At 41.0% G+C, this 12,924-nt stretch overlaps 1 protein-coding gene across 8 annotated transcripts in view; it reads right to left on the bottom strand.

Moving 5' to 3' along the window:
* Positions 1-12,103, bottom strand: part of LOC118850410 (ankyrin repeat and sterile alpha motif domain-containing protein 1B-like) — a 121,803-nt gene extending 109,700 nt beyond the window's left edge. For 5 of the 8 annotated variants that reach the window (XM_036759776.1, XM_036759778.1, XM_036759779.1 and 2 more), the window contains exon 1: positions 8,526-8,670. In XM_036759776.1, the coding sequence (XP_036615671.1) occupies positions 8,526-8,609 (84 nt within the window). In that variant the 5' untranslated portion in view covers positions 8,610-8,670. Of the gene's footprint in view, positions 1-8,525; positions 8,706-11,996 lie in introns of those variants that run through there. The other 3 variants (XM_036759780.1, XM_036759781.1, XM_036759782.1) reach the window with 2 other exon arrangements.
* Between the last annotated feature and the right edge of the window lie 821 nt (positions 12,104-12,924).

The raw sequence follows: 12,924 nt of genomic DNA, 5'->3' as shown, positions 1-12,924 counted from the left end.
GAAGTTGGACATTTCTTTCAAATTAACCAGTACTTGCCAACAAGCACTTATTAAGCACCACTTGTAGACCAGGCAATGAATGAAACAACTCTTAGTCTCAAAAAGCTTACAAAGACAGTTACTAATTATAAAGGGGGATGTTTATCAAGCCCCCCAGAAATTTAACAAATACTATTCAGTGTGGGTGGGATATAGGAAGAATTAGATTTACTAATGGTGTAAGAGACAGCATAGCATCCAGCCATCAGTCAGTCAACCAACAAGCATTTATTAAGCACCTATTATGTTCTAGGGACTGGGTTTACGAATACAAAGAATGTAATAAGCCCTACTGTCAAGAAGCTTTCAGATAGATTACTAGGCTTGGAGATAGGAAATTTGTTGTTGAGTCATTTTAGTTGTGTCTGACTCTTTGTGAGCCCTTGGAGATTTCTTGGCAAAGACAATGGAGTGGTTTACATTTCCTTCACCAGCTCATTTTACAGATGAAGCAAACAGGGTTAAGTGTCATACAAGTAACGTCTGAGGTCAAATTTGAACTCAGAAAAGGAGTCTTCCTGAGTCCAGATCTGCTGCTTTATCCACTATGGCACCACCTAGCTATCTAGATAGGAAAACATGAATTCCAAATCCCATCTCTGAGACTTGATCATCTAAACTCTTTGAGACTCAGGTTCCTTTTCTGCAAAAATGAGAATAATATATAATACTTGTTGGTAGTATCTACCTCAAAGGCTCTAAAGACATAATGTATATGAGAAGTTTGCCAATTTTAAGACACCACATAATTGTCATTGATTATTCTATTTTAAAGTCTTACTATCTAAATGGACACACCATCCAGGCAAGTGATCCTATTCACTCTTCTTGTTTTCAGCCTAAACCATTCAGGCTCAGGAAAGAGTGCTAGATTAAAAAAAAAGACCTGGGTTCAAATCCTTGTTACTTTTGGGACCTTGGACAAGGCATTGTCCTTCTCTGGGCTTAGTTCCTTCATCTGAAAAATGAGCAGTTTGAAATAGATGATCTTTGAGGCTCCCTCCAGCTGTAAATTTCTGCTTCTATACTTTTAATCATATACAATATAGTGTACCACTCTAAGGCCTTGAACGAGAGGCACAAACACGTTACAATTATAATCTCTCTTCTTGTATTTAAAAAGACTACTTTGATTTTGTGAAAACACTAGCTGGATCAGGTGTTCTTAATTATGGGATCACAGGGAATCTATGAACTCCAATAGAAAAAGATGACATCTTTCTTTTCACTAACCTCTAATTAAAATTTAGCATTTCCTTCAATTATTTAAAAATATGATTCTGAAAAAAGAGTTCCTATGTTTTAGCAGACTGGCAAAGGGGCCATGTCATGAAAAAGGTTGAGGACCCCTGGTTCAGATGGTCTGTTTAACTGTCCTTTCTTGAGTCTAAACAGGATCCCAAGGCTGCCTTATATAGGGAATCACAATGATCTAGGATTTGGGGGAGGTGGTAGTAGTGTGGAGTTCCCAGCATGAAAACTCCTTGCACTTTTGCAGATCAGCAATTTGTCTCTAATTCAAATTTTTAGAGAATTGCTTGAGGGTTAAAGGGACCTACCCAGGCCCGCACAGCCAATAAGTGCCTAGGGGTAGGACTCAGGCTCAAATCTTCCTGACTCTGATGCTTCCTAAATTTCTCTACATCTCTAGCATTCCATTACACTGTTATATAATTCATTTTTGGAGAAAAGTGCCTATACTATAATGTGATTTAAATCTACCTAGTTACGTCCTAAAATGACACATGCCTAGAAAAGTTACCTTTGGCACATTGCATCAATTCAGTGACAAAGGACATTGATTTCCAAAAGTGATGGCTGGCTTTGAAATGCCCCACGCATATGAATACTTATGGGTTATTAGTCTTGATTTAGGCTAAAATAAGAGACATGAAAATGCTTTGGAAAGCTGAAAACACTAATACAGGACTATAATCATGATGCTATCTTAAGTAGTACAACACATTCATTTTTCAGAGTGAAAACTGGGGGTAGAGAGATTGTTTCTAAAAAACAGGCCTAATGAATTGAAGTTGAAATTACAGGTCAGATAGATTTTCAATGTGGCATCTGAGTTTACTCTTGATATATTTTCACATTACTAAATTGATTTTGGAAGTACATTTATTACTGTTGATGTGGATACAAACAGTGCCCTAAGGGTTAAAAGGAATACTAAGAATTACTTTCCCAGGCCCCCTGAGTGGGGTTTGAGGCTCATTCTGTAGCCCACCCTATAACTTGAGGTTGTCTTAATGCCCTTTTCCCCTTATCTTGAAATACCATACAACTTGTACCAAAAGAATTGCTCTTGTCCCTCTTATCCTGTGTTCCTTATCCTGTCATTCATCTTTCTCGTTCTGTGTCATGACTTTTCCTTATCTTGCTTATCTTCTTTATCTTCCTCACCTTGTTTGTATTTATCCTGTCCCTAAATCTCCAACCCCCATAAGAAACCCTAAAAATTACATCATCATCCTGAACATCTCTATGTAAGCAAAACTCCCCCAAATATCAGGGTCTCACTTAGCTTTCTTGCTAAGAAGGCCTGCGATGCTTTTTCATGTAAAATAAAAAGCTCCCGTTGGCTAAAAGAGAAGGTCTAAGTGAATTCTTTCACATCTGAACCTGCTCTCCCAACTCTGACCTCAACACTTACTAAGATGAACAACAAAATAATAGCAGCTCTACCCCTTAGTGAGATAGCATTTGTAAATGCTTAGCCCCAAGTGTCTTATACACAACAGATAATTCATAAATGCTAGTTTCCTTTTATCTAGGATGCAAGCATGGGGCAGTAGAAAGAAAGCTGGTTTTGGATGAAGAGGATCTGGGTTCAAATCCTTTCTAAACTTTCAAAGCTTCCACAGTCTGTGCCCTTCAGAACTCAAGGACTAAGCCCGGTGACTGGAATTTCAAATCCACTTCAGCTGTGGCTCAGGAGAAGGCTAAGAATTAAATGTGGTGGTTTTAGGACATAAACGCTCCATGGTGGTTTTCTACGGACTACATTTTCTTTTCTTTTCATGGATTAGGAGAAGCCCAAGGGTGGATTGATAGGTTTTCTGAAGTTGAGAACCAGAGGGGGCTGGGCCCACATGAATTGAGGACTAAGTCCCTTCAGGGAAACAGGAACACTTTTTAAAGAGCTCCATTAGGCAGAAAAGTGAGTGGGCTTCAAATTTTCTCTGGAGGGGGAGGGAGAAGCAGCATGACTCATTACTTAGTGGAATTTTAATTGCTAATGTAAGTTTTTATGAAGAACCATGTGGACCTATCTGTCTGCTGAGCACAGCAAACCTACCTCCAGGGAGGGATATGGTTTGGAGCCAGGGAAGACAGGGTGTGAAAATAGAAAATGGATTTTTAAAATTATTATTATATTAAGAATCTAAAAAAAAGGAATGGGGAAAGGTGTGAATTGAGTGACAAAACATTAAACATAAAAATCTGATGATGCAGCTGCAAATAACTGAATATTTCATCTTCTGGCAGACAAGCTTGCTGAGCTACAGAATAGCCATTCAAATTGATGCTTGCTTCTGGAAAGAGAATAGGCTTTGGACAGAGTTTTATGGGGGAAAGGGAAGGGGAGGTGTTTATTTATTTAAAAGTAAAAAAAAAATAAAACAACCCCGACAAATCCCCTTCTAAAATAAAGAAATGTGTCTGTCTTCTAATTCCTTTGTTCAGTTCCAGTGGTGCCTTTTCCTCCAAGCTCTTTGGATCATGCATTTAGCCTGGAAAGAGCCCTTGCTGATTACCTAAATCAGTCCCTTCATTTAACACCTGACAGAGCCGTGAAGGCCCAGACAGGGTCACACAGGTAGCAACTCAGGTCCCATGACCCCAAGTTTGGCAGTCCACAATCAGTGCCCTTCCTGCTAGTATTAATCTTCCCTATCATGGTTACACATACCCATCCTGACAGACACTGCTCTCCAAATCATCCACCCTTCTTTCTCCTTAAATCGCTATGTTGAGTGTTGGGCATTCCTCACGCAAGATCAGAGAAATCACTGAGGAAGCCAGAGAAAAATTGGAAGAATACTCTACAAGGCAAAGTTCACAGGTTCAGAGCCGGAAGGGACCTCAGAGCTCATCTAATCCAACCCTCTAATTTTACAGATGTGGAAACTGAGGCTGAGGGAGCATTCAGTTAGGGATTGTATTTGTATCCACGGTGTCTAGCACATAGTAGGTACTTGTTGATTGCCTGATACTGAAGAGCAAATGAGCTAATACTTGTAAAGCATTTAGCACAGTGCTGAAAACATAAGTTGCCTAATAAGTGCTCATTCCCTTCCCTAATAAATAACTGGCCTTTATATAGAGCTTTAAGGTTTGCAAAGCACATCACTCATTTGATCCTCACAACAACCTGTGAAATGGGTGCCCTTATTATGTCCATTTTACAGATGAGGAAGTTGAAGCTAAGAGAGGGTAAGTCATGTGCCCAGGGTCACATAGTGGATGAATGTCTGAGCTGAGACTTAAATAAAGGTCCTCTTGACTCCCAATTTACTTCTCTAATTATACCTTTACAGCTCTAAATATTGCCTCAACTTTCTATTAGTAACATAGTGTGCTGTATTGATGGTGGTAACTAGAAAAAAATAGGCAGAGGTAGGTACTCAATAAATATCAAAGAAATTGAAAAAAAATACAGAATGCACCTCTGACTCTAAACCTAACTCAGCAAGGTCTTTAAAAAGTACCATCGGTCTCCAGAACTTTAGTCATGCTACAAAGGAGAAGCCTTTCTAGATTTGTCACTTGAGAGGTTTTCAGGAATGTGAAACTACAGCAGGCAAATATTTGGACAGAGAGATATATAATTTTTTTTCTTTATACAGTTGCGTTGTATGGAGGAAATAACTACATTCCCAAAATTAAATGATCAGATACAACAGTTGGTAGTTATAGATTCGGATGCTGGATTGCTGTACAACTGGTGCTCGTTAGATAATTAGGAAAAAAAGAATTACTTTCCCCCCATGCCAGTATATACCTATAACCACATAAGCCAACAAGAAGAGGAAGAGGGTCCTAGAAGACCCAGTTTGAATTTATTTCTATTGGTTCCATTCTTGTGGGAAAATTTCAAACTATAGTCCATTCTGAAAAAAAATGCTCTTATTAGGGAAATTCAAACACAGATGTCATCCGCAAATGTTAAGAGAGGAAAACATATGATAAATGCCTGGGAGAATAAAGCACAAGTCAGTGCACTCAGATTTGGGACAGGGCATTTGACTGCCCTAGGCAAGGTTTGAAAATTAGGTACCCTACTCCATGCCACCCCTTTCCGGTTGTCACTCCCAGGAGGCTTTCAGCCTCAGTTTTTAACTCATGAAACCACATCACAAAACCAAGGATGACTAGAATTTTCTGGCCTTAAATATGTCCATTTTTAAAAAAGCAGTTGAAACTATTCATCATACCACTGGATTGTGTGTGCCCTAGGAAGCTACCTGCCTTGCTACCTCCCAGTCTCAACTCTGAACATACCTTTGAGTGACTTCAATCCAAACAACTATAGTAGCAATTAAATGATGATTCAAGAGAAGGAAAAAAAGTTTCAATGAGGTTCATCTCCTATCTACATTCATGTGAAAACAAAAGCAAGGAAGACAACAACGCGGTGTTTGACCTTGCCTCTGGCAGAGAACAGAGAGCAATTCACAGCTGAAAAGAGGCAAATGGAGACAGGGTCACCCAAGCCTTCTCCCTCCAGGGTTTTCATGCCCACAAAGCATTGTGCCTGCAACATTTCCTGCAGTGGCCTGTACAGCACCTTCATTCCCTACAGTTTTGAGCTAAAGCATGGCATATGCACTGAAGATTTTTAAAAAGATATCTCCTGTACAGTTAAGAGCCTCTTTCCCTCTTTTTTTAAAAAGGTTGAAACAAATCTCTTTATGGTCAAATTTCTACCTGGACTTTCTCATCTCAGATGTGGCTAGCTAGCAAAAGAAAGCCTTTGGTTAATCAATCTGACCCCAGAGCAAGGTTCAAAAAACGTCTCCTTCTCTACTGGGGAGTTTTCAACAAATTCATTTCTCTCGATGTCTCTGGCTGCTTCTGGGACCATCCATCTAAGGTGGCTTTAGGGAGCACTTAATTACTAATCACTCTGTGGCTAACTATCTATGCTGAATAATGACTGCAGACTCTGCAAACTGAGAATCTACAAGGATCTCTCCAACCAGACTTGAAACATGGAAAGGATTCCAGATTGTATAGATCTGTTGTGGCAGCCACTCAATGACAAGTCTTCAGCAATAATGCTGTTCTTTTCAAATGCAACCAGGTTCTTTGGTTCTCCTGTTCTCGTTCTCTCCCTCCCTCCCGTCTCTGTCTCTCTCTGTGTCTCTCTCTCCTTGACCTCTCATTTCATAGCAAATTCCTGGTATAGGTACTCTCTCCACTCCTTTGAGCTGCCACTCTACCTGGTTTCAATAAGGGATATGATGCCCTCCCAGGATAAACTTTTCTAATTTCTAATTCATTTCTAATCTTTGATGCCTTCTTCCTTAGCCTCCTCTTCCTCTCTAATTGGAGGGCTGGAGGGTGGAATACCAAACTTTTCTGAAGGCTTCTTTTGTGCAGGGCAGAAACTGAACTCAGCTCCTCCCCATTGCACCTGCTGTTCTGCCTGGTTTCAACTCTTGGGAATGAGATGCTCCTGAGCTGGGTACCTCCTGGTATCTCTCTCCCCTCCCCAAACTTTCCTGCCTCCTTTTGTGTATTGTTTCACCTCCTTAGACTGTCAGCTCCTTGAGAGCAGGTTGTCTTTCTGTTAATCATATCCCCAGCACTAGGGGGCAGCTAGGTGGTACAGTGGTTAGAGCACCAGGTCTGGAGTCAGGAAGACTCGTCTTCCTGAGTTCAAGTCTAGTCTCAGACACTTACTAGCTGTGTGTTACCCTGGACAAGTCATTTCACTCTGCCTCAGTTTCCTCATCTGTAAAATGAGCTGGAGAAGAAAATGGCAAACTTTCCCAGTATCTCTGCCAAGAAAACCCCAAATGGGATCATGAACAGTTGGACATGACTGAACAAAAATAAATCTCTAGCACTGAGCACAGTGCTGGCATATAGTGGGCACTTAATAAGTACTTATTAGATTGGATTTAATTTATAATCTTAGATACATGGCCAGGGCTACTGAGAAGTTAAGAGACTTGTCCATGATCTCATAGCTAGTCTATGTCTTAGGCAGAACTTGAACCGAGGGTTTTCCAATCATAAGCTGACCCTCTGTCCACCACACAACACTGCCTCTACACTATGGTTATATAAAATTATACCATCCAATCACAGTCTTTTTTTCATATCCATTACCCATTGATTTGCTCACAGCATTAATTCTTTCAGTAGGAAAATATTTATGAGATTTAATTAGATTATTACATACGTTGTAGTATAATTACACATACCACATATATACTGTAAAATATTATACAATATAATATAATGATACAGAGTGTCTCAAATGTTTGGGTGCAGTTTTAAGCTTTAATATCTCAAAATTGAGTTAAGATCTTCCAGACACCTTGTATATACAGGAGTATAACTTGTTATTTTTTTCTTCCTGGGACCTATGGTGTCATGGGGAGAACACCATGGGGAGGAACTGTCTGTCTCCTAACCACATCTCTTTGTCCCTTTCTATAAATATATACACATATATGCACATATATATTTATATACACATATATAAACTTTTTTCTTTTGGAGGGCAGTGGGGGCTGAGCCCACATACAGAACTCCTGGTAAGGAAATCCCTTCTACTAATTAGATCAGCATTGGTTCCTCTGCAAAACAGAGTTTTAGAGAGTTTTCTGGTGCCAATGAAAGGCCAGTCACAGGGCAGTCTGTGACAGAGGCTGCATTTCAAACCCCCTCCAAGGCCAGCTCTCTTCTATGTTGTCCTGCCTCTTTACGCATAATCTAGTTATCATTATATATCCTGTGGCATAATTAAATATAAGGTCACACAAACTATAATATAGTTTTTGACATACTGTATTCTAATTCTAGAAAAATACATATGCCCAGGAGGGAATCAGAACCATTCCTCCTGAGTCACAATCCTCCATCCTATTCTAATCTTTTAAATTTTAGTTATCGAATCATTTTACACCAATCCAATCCTGGTTTTAATCATCTACATTCATTACCCTTTGGTTTGTTCACCAAATTACTTCTTTCCGTAAGAAAATATTTGTTGAGATTTAATTTAGTTTCTTCAGTAAGAAGAGAGAGCAAAGATACATATTTGATAAGGAAAGTTCCAGCAGCTGGATTCTGTTCTGGATGGGGGAGGCTGGAAATGGGGCATGTGGTGAATAAATAGAGCCCAAGGTAAGACCCCCAGGGGAAGAGTTGCTAGGAAGCCAAAGGCAGGAGTTACAATGAAGGCATTACTTGATTCTAATGATAGGTACAAGAGCTCAAAGATATGCTTTTTTCCACCTTACCTGGGCCATCTGTCTCTCCAGTTTCGATCGGGGAATATCATCAAAGTAGTTTTCATTTCTTCTTCTCCTCGCATCACCCTGCATGATAATGTGTGGAACGTCTAGGGAGCCCCCAGTGGTGTAAGTACTTTGGCTAAGTGATGGAGACAACTGAGGAGGGCTGTGATTACCACTGGGTTCCTGAATGGAAATACATCATGAAATAAATACCATATTCTAGCGGGTACTTGTTGGTTTCAAAACTTTGAACGACTGACAAAACAAAAAAGCATTAGGGATGCTTCGGGGGGTGGGTGGGTGGACAATGCCAAGGAGTTGGATGGCATTCTCCCATTCCACTAATGAATGGTATGATATATTCAGTGCTTTTTTTTCCTCTAAGTATTTTAACCAAGTCATTTGAGGGTAAAGAATAGGGCGTCCAGTTTGTGACGCTAGAACAACCGGTGAGCTCAGCCATGCATATGAACGTGAGGCACCATTTCCTGGAGTCAATCATTTTGGTGAAAAAATGAGGAACTTGTGCCTATGTATGATGAAGCAGTGGCGTCACAAACTGGTAGATGCACGTGAATATGACACTGTCAACTGGAGCACAATGGATGATGATCTACCTTCGAGTAGCGGGTAGGTGACATGGAACGGCACAGCACACAGTGTAGACAGCATTATGACGACCATGGAACGGTGAACAATGGGACAAATGGGGAATTTGATTTTTTCCTTCCGGGGGAAAATAAACTTGAATCTGATGGAGATTGGTCCAAAGTGAGGTAAGGATAGGGTGAGGGGTTAGACCTGTGATTTCTTTGGTTTAGGGAATGCCTGAGTGAGGGAATTCCCTGTACCAATGCAGGTCAGCACCTTCTCTACAATTTAGTCTTTAGAGAATTGTCTAGAGCACTTTGCATTTAAGTGATTTGCCCAGGATCACGCAGCCAACGTGAGGCAGAGGCAAGCCTTCAAGGCTGGCTCTTTGTCAACTACACTTCGGTGTCTCTCAAGGCACTCCTGAGAACTGGGTTCTAGGATTTATAGAGAGGAGGAAACTCGGGAGATCCTGGGTTCTTCCCTTGTTCCTCACCTCTCCATTTTCTTTTCCCAGCAGATGTTCCCAAGTAGACAAATGAGCCTTTGAGGGAGTCAAGCCATTGCACATGTTTTAGTCATTATTATTATTTTTTGAAAATCTGTTCCTATTAACTGCTTGCAAGGAGGGGAAGGGAGAGGGGTAGTAAAAAGGAAAAGATTGGAGAAGGAAAGAAAAGGAGTTAGCAGAAGAAAATGACGATCCCATACCATAAGAGATTTTAGGATTGTTAATCTAGAATGAGTTTCAGAGGCCATCTAGTCCAATTCATATATTTTACATTTAAGGAAAATGAGGCTCATGGAGATTAAGTGACTTGCTCAAAGTCATGCAGGTAGTGTCAGAGACTGTATTTGAACCCAAGCCCTCTGACTATGGAGCCAATGCTCTTTTCAGTGAACTTCAGTAAACTGAGCCTCCCTTGTCTCACTGTTACAGCTGCTAACTCCTTTCTCCTCCTCCATGTACTTAAAGCAAAAGAAGGAAGTTTTCCAACCCCCCCCCATGCCAATTTTACCCTGATCTATTTAGGGAGGGACCTTTTCAAGGATGAAAATGGCTCTCCAAGTTTCTACCACTCTGCAAACACCTCTAAAGTCTTCTTACCTACCCCCAATGGAGCCTTGTTTCATTTCCTGCCATTCTCCAACCTGTTCCTACCTGTCACAATCTAATTCCTTTCCCTTCTCTTTAGCTGCATCTTCTCTTTCTTCCCCTACTAGACCCCAATTCCCAACTTCCTCTATGAAATATCCTTGAGCTCATCACGTCATGTCATAAAGCTCATTTGTGGAGTGATCCCATTTACATCCTGCAGATGGTTCAGCATTTTGCAAAGGTTCTTTTGCCTTTTGTCATTTATTGGCACCACTGATTCAGAGGTCAAACAGGCAAAGTTACGCAGGGGAAACCAAGTCATAAATGAAGAATGAGAGGGAGTAAGGCTGGAGTAGTTTGCTATCCAAATCTCCAGTTTTTGGATGAACTTTTGAAAACTCAAACCTGGGTTGATGAAGGGAAGTGTCTTTGGGTCGCTACTGCCTCTAGCTAAGAAAATGATCCAGTTCCTATTGTGCAGAACGTTGAAGAATCCCCTTGGTAAGAGTTAGGTCTTGCTTCTAGGATCATAGATCTTGAGCTGGAAGAGGGGTCAGAGGCCCTCTAGCTCAGCTCCCTCCTTTTATCGATGAGGAAACTAAGGCAGTGAAATGGCTTGTCTAAGGTAATAAGGCAGTAAATGGAAGAGCCAGGATTTAATGTCCGGCACTAGTTTGGTGCTCTTGACTCTTGACGCACTCCGAGTCAGCACTTCAAAATGGAGAAGTGAATTGTTCTCCTGTTAGAATGGTGTGGAGCTGGAACTGATGATGATGATGATGAGAGGGGTCCTCTGGCTGCCCTGGGACTCCAATAGTCCAGGGCCTTAGAGTACTGGGAAAGGCTGTCAGTCTGCTAGAAGGAGGAGACATTGTTGGTAGGTGGTGGTATGGAAGGGTGGTTGGCCCTTTGAGATGGCTTAGAGATTTGGGAAGTGGCAGCTACAGCAAGTAAATGTTGGGTGGGCAGGAGATTGGGCTTTTTCTTCCTGCTTCTGCCTCTTTTCTTTCCTCTGTCTAGCTCCTTCTTAATCTTCTTCCCCCTCTGTAATTTGTATTTTCTATCCAACTTCCTAACTTACTTTATCATCCCTTTCCTCTCCTACCCTGCCTCTCCCTCCTTAGTGTATGTGTCTATCTCTTCTCTTTCTCTCTCTCTCTCTCTGTCTCTGTCTCTGTCTCTCTCTCTCTCTCTCCTCCATCATTCCTTTTCCCTCTGTTACCTTTTCTCTGCCCTAATCTTGTTACAATGTGAAACTGGAGCATCATTTTCATTCCTTTAAAAGTCATTAACATTTTCTTTTCATTTTTAAAAGTAGGCAACTGGAAGGTTTTATATTCTGTTCTAAAGCAAGAATCATAGACATAAAGTTATTATAAGATACTTTTTACTTTGCTGTGGCCCTTGATTAATTTGTTTTTTCTGTGGATCAGAAGTGTTCAATTAAAAAAAGAAAATGAATTCCCATCCGTTGGCAAAGATGGTGATAGAGGAAGCTATCGAAGCAGGGGTTTGTTGGAATGAATTCAATTGAACTACACATCTGGACGTAAAATATTCATATGCTGCTTTGGCCACAGCAAATGCATTAAAACAGCATAAAATTATTAAGATAGAGAGAGTAATTTCTCCTCCCCTTCCTCACCCCTGGAAATGCAGAGGATGTAAGTTACATGGCTAAGAAATAGCCCATGGTCTCCCGACCTGTAGCTTCGGGCAGTTGGCAAACCCCTATATTAGTTAAGCATAACCATGAGAAGGAAAGCCATGTTCAGGCAACTTACCCTGAGAGTGATGGAGCGAGGGGGTTTCTGGGGAGGATCCTCGTGTAGCCGGTCTCCCAGGGATGCCAAAATACGTTTTCTGTGGCCAATCAAACTGATTTTTAAAACCTGAAACAATACATATTTAGGTCAAAAGATTTTGTCCGAGCAAATAAAAGTATGAAGGGAAAGCCCTTCTCTCCTCCCCTCAAAACAGACCCGAAGAAATTCTGTGCAACTAACTCTTGACTCTTGACCCACTCCGAGTCAGCACTTCAAAGTGTAGATTGTTGTTGTTTGTCTTCGTTCTTGAAGAGGACAAGAAAATTGAGAGGAGAGGTGAGAAAAGGAGATGAGAAGGGAGGGGAGGAAAGGACAGAAGATAAGAGAGAATGATAAAGAGGAGAGAGGGAGAGGAGGAGACAGAGAGAGGGAGAGGGGAAGAGAGAGGGGGGAGAGGGAGAGAGAGAGAGAGAGACAGAGAGAGAGAAAGAGAGCGCGAGCGCGTACGAGTGAAGATAAAGGAAATAATTTAAAAAAACGCATGGGTGTTGCAGACTTGGGAGACAGCATGTTGTAATGGAATGGATGTTGGATGTGGAGACAGGACCTGGGTTTGAATCCAGGCTCTGCCTCTTGATTCATGCATCACAATTCACTTTACCTCCCTGGAAAATGAAGGGGTTGGATGAATGGTTTCTGAGACCCCTCCCAGCTCCAAATCTAGGTCCAATCACCTTGAGACCAGACTCACTTGGTCAGACCTGCTTTCATCCCACTCCCTGTTCTGATTTTGGCAGTGTGTCTAAGAGATGGGTTATGGAATGGTGTGGTTATAATTCTAGATGCCAGCCTTAAAGGTTAGGGATTTACTTTCCAACTCATCTCCTTTCTATCTTAATAAAGTATAAGACTTTTAACTAAAAACAGCAGAGCAAAAAATGTCTAA

This window comes from Trichosurus vulpecula, chromosome 5 (assembly GCF_011100635.1).
Source record: "Trichosurus vulpecula isolate mTriVul1 chromosome 5, mTriVul1.pri, whole genome shotgun sequence".
Taxonomy (NCBI): Eukaryota; Metazoa; Chordata; class Mammalia; order Diprotodontia; family Phalangeridae; genus Trichosurus; species Trichosurus vulpecula.
This window is presented reverse-complemented; position numbering and strand designations above follow the sequence as displayed.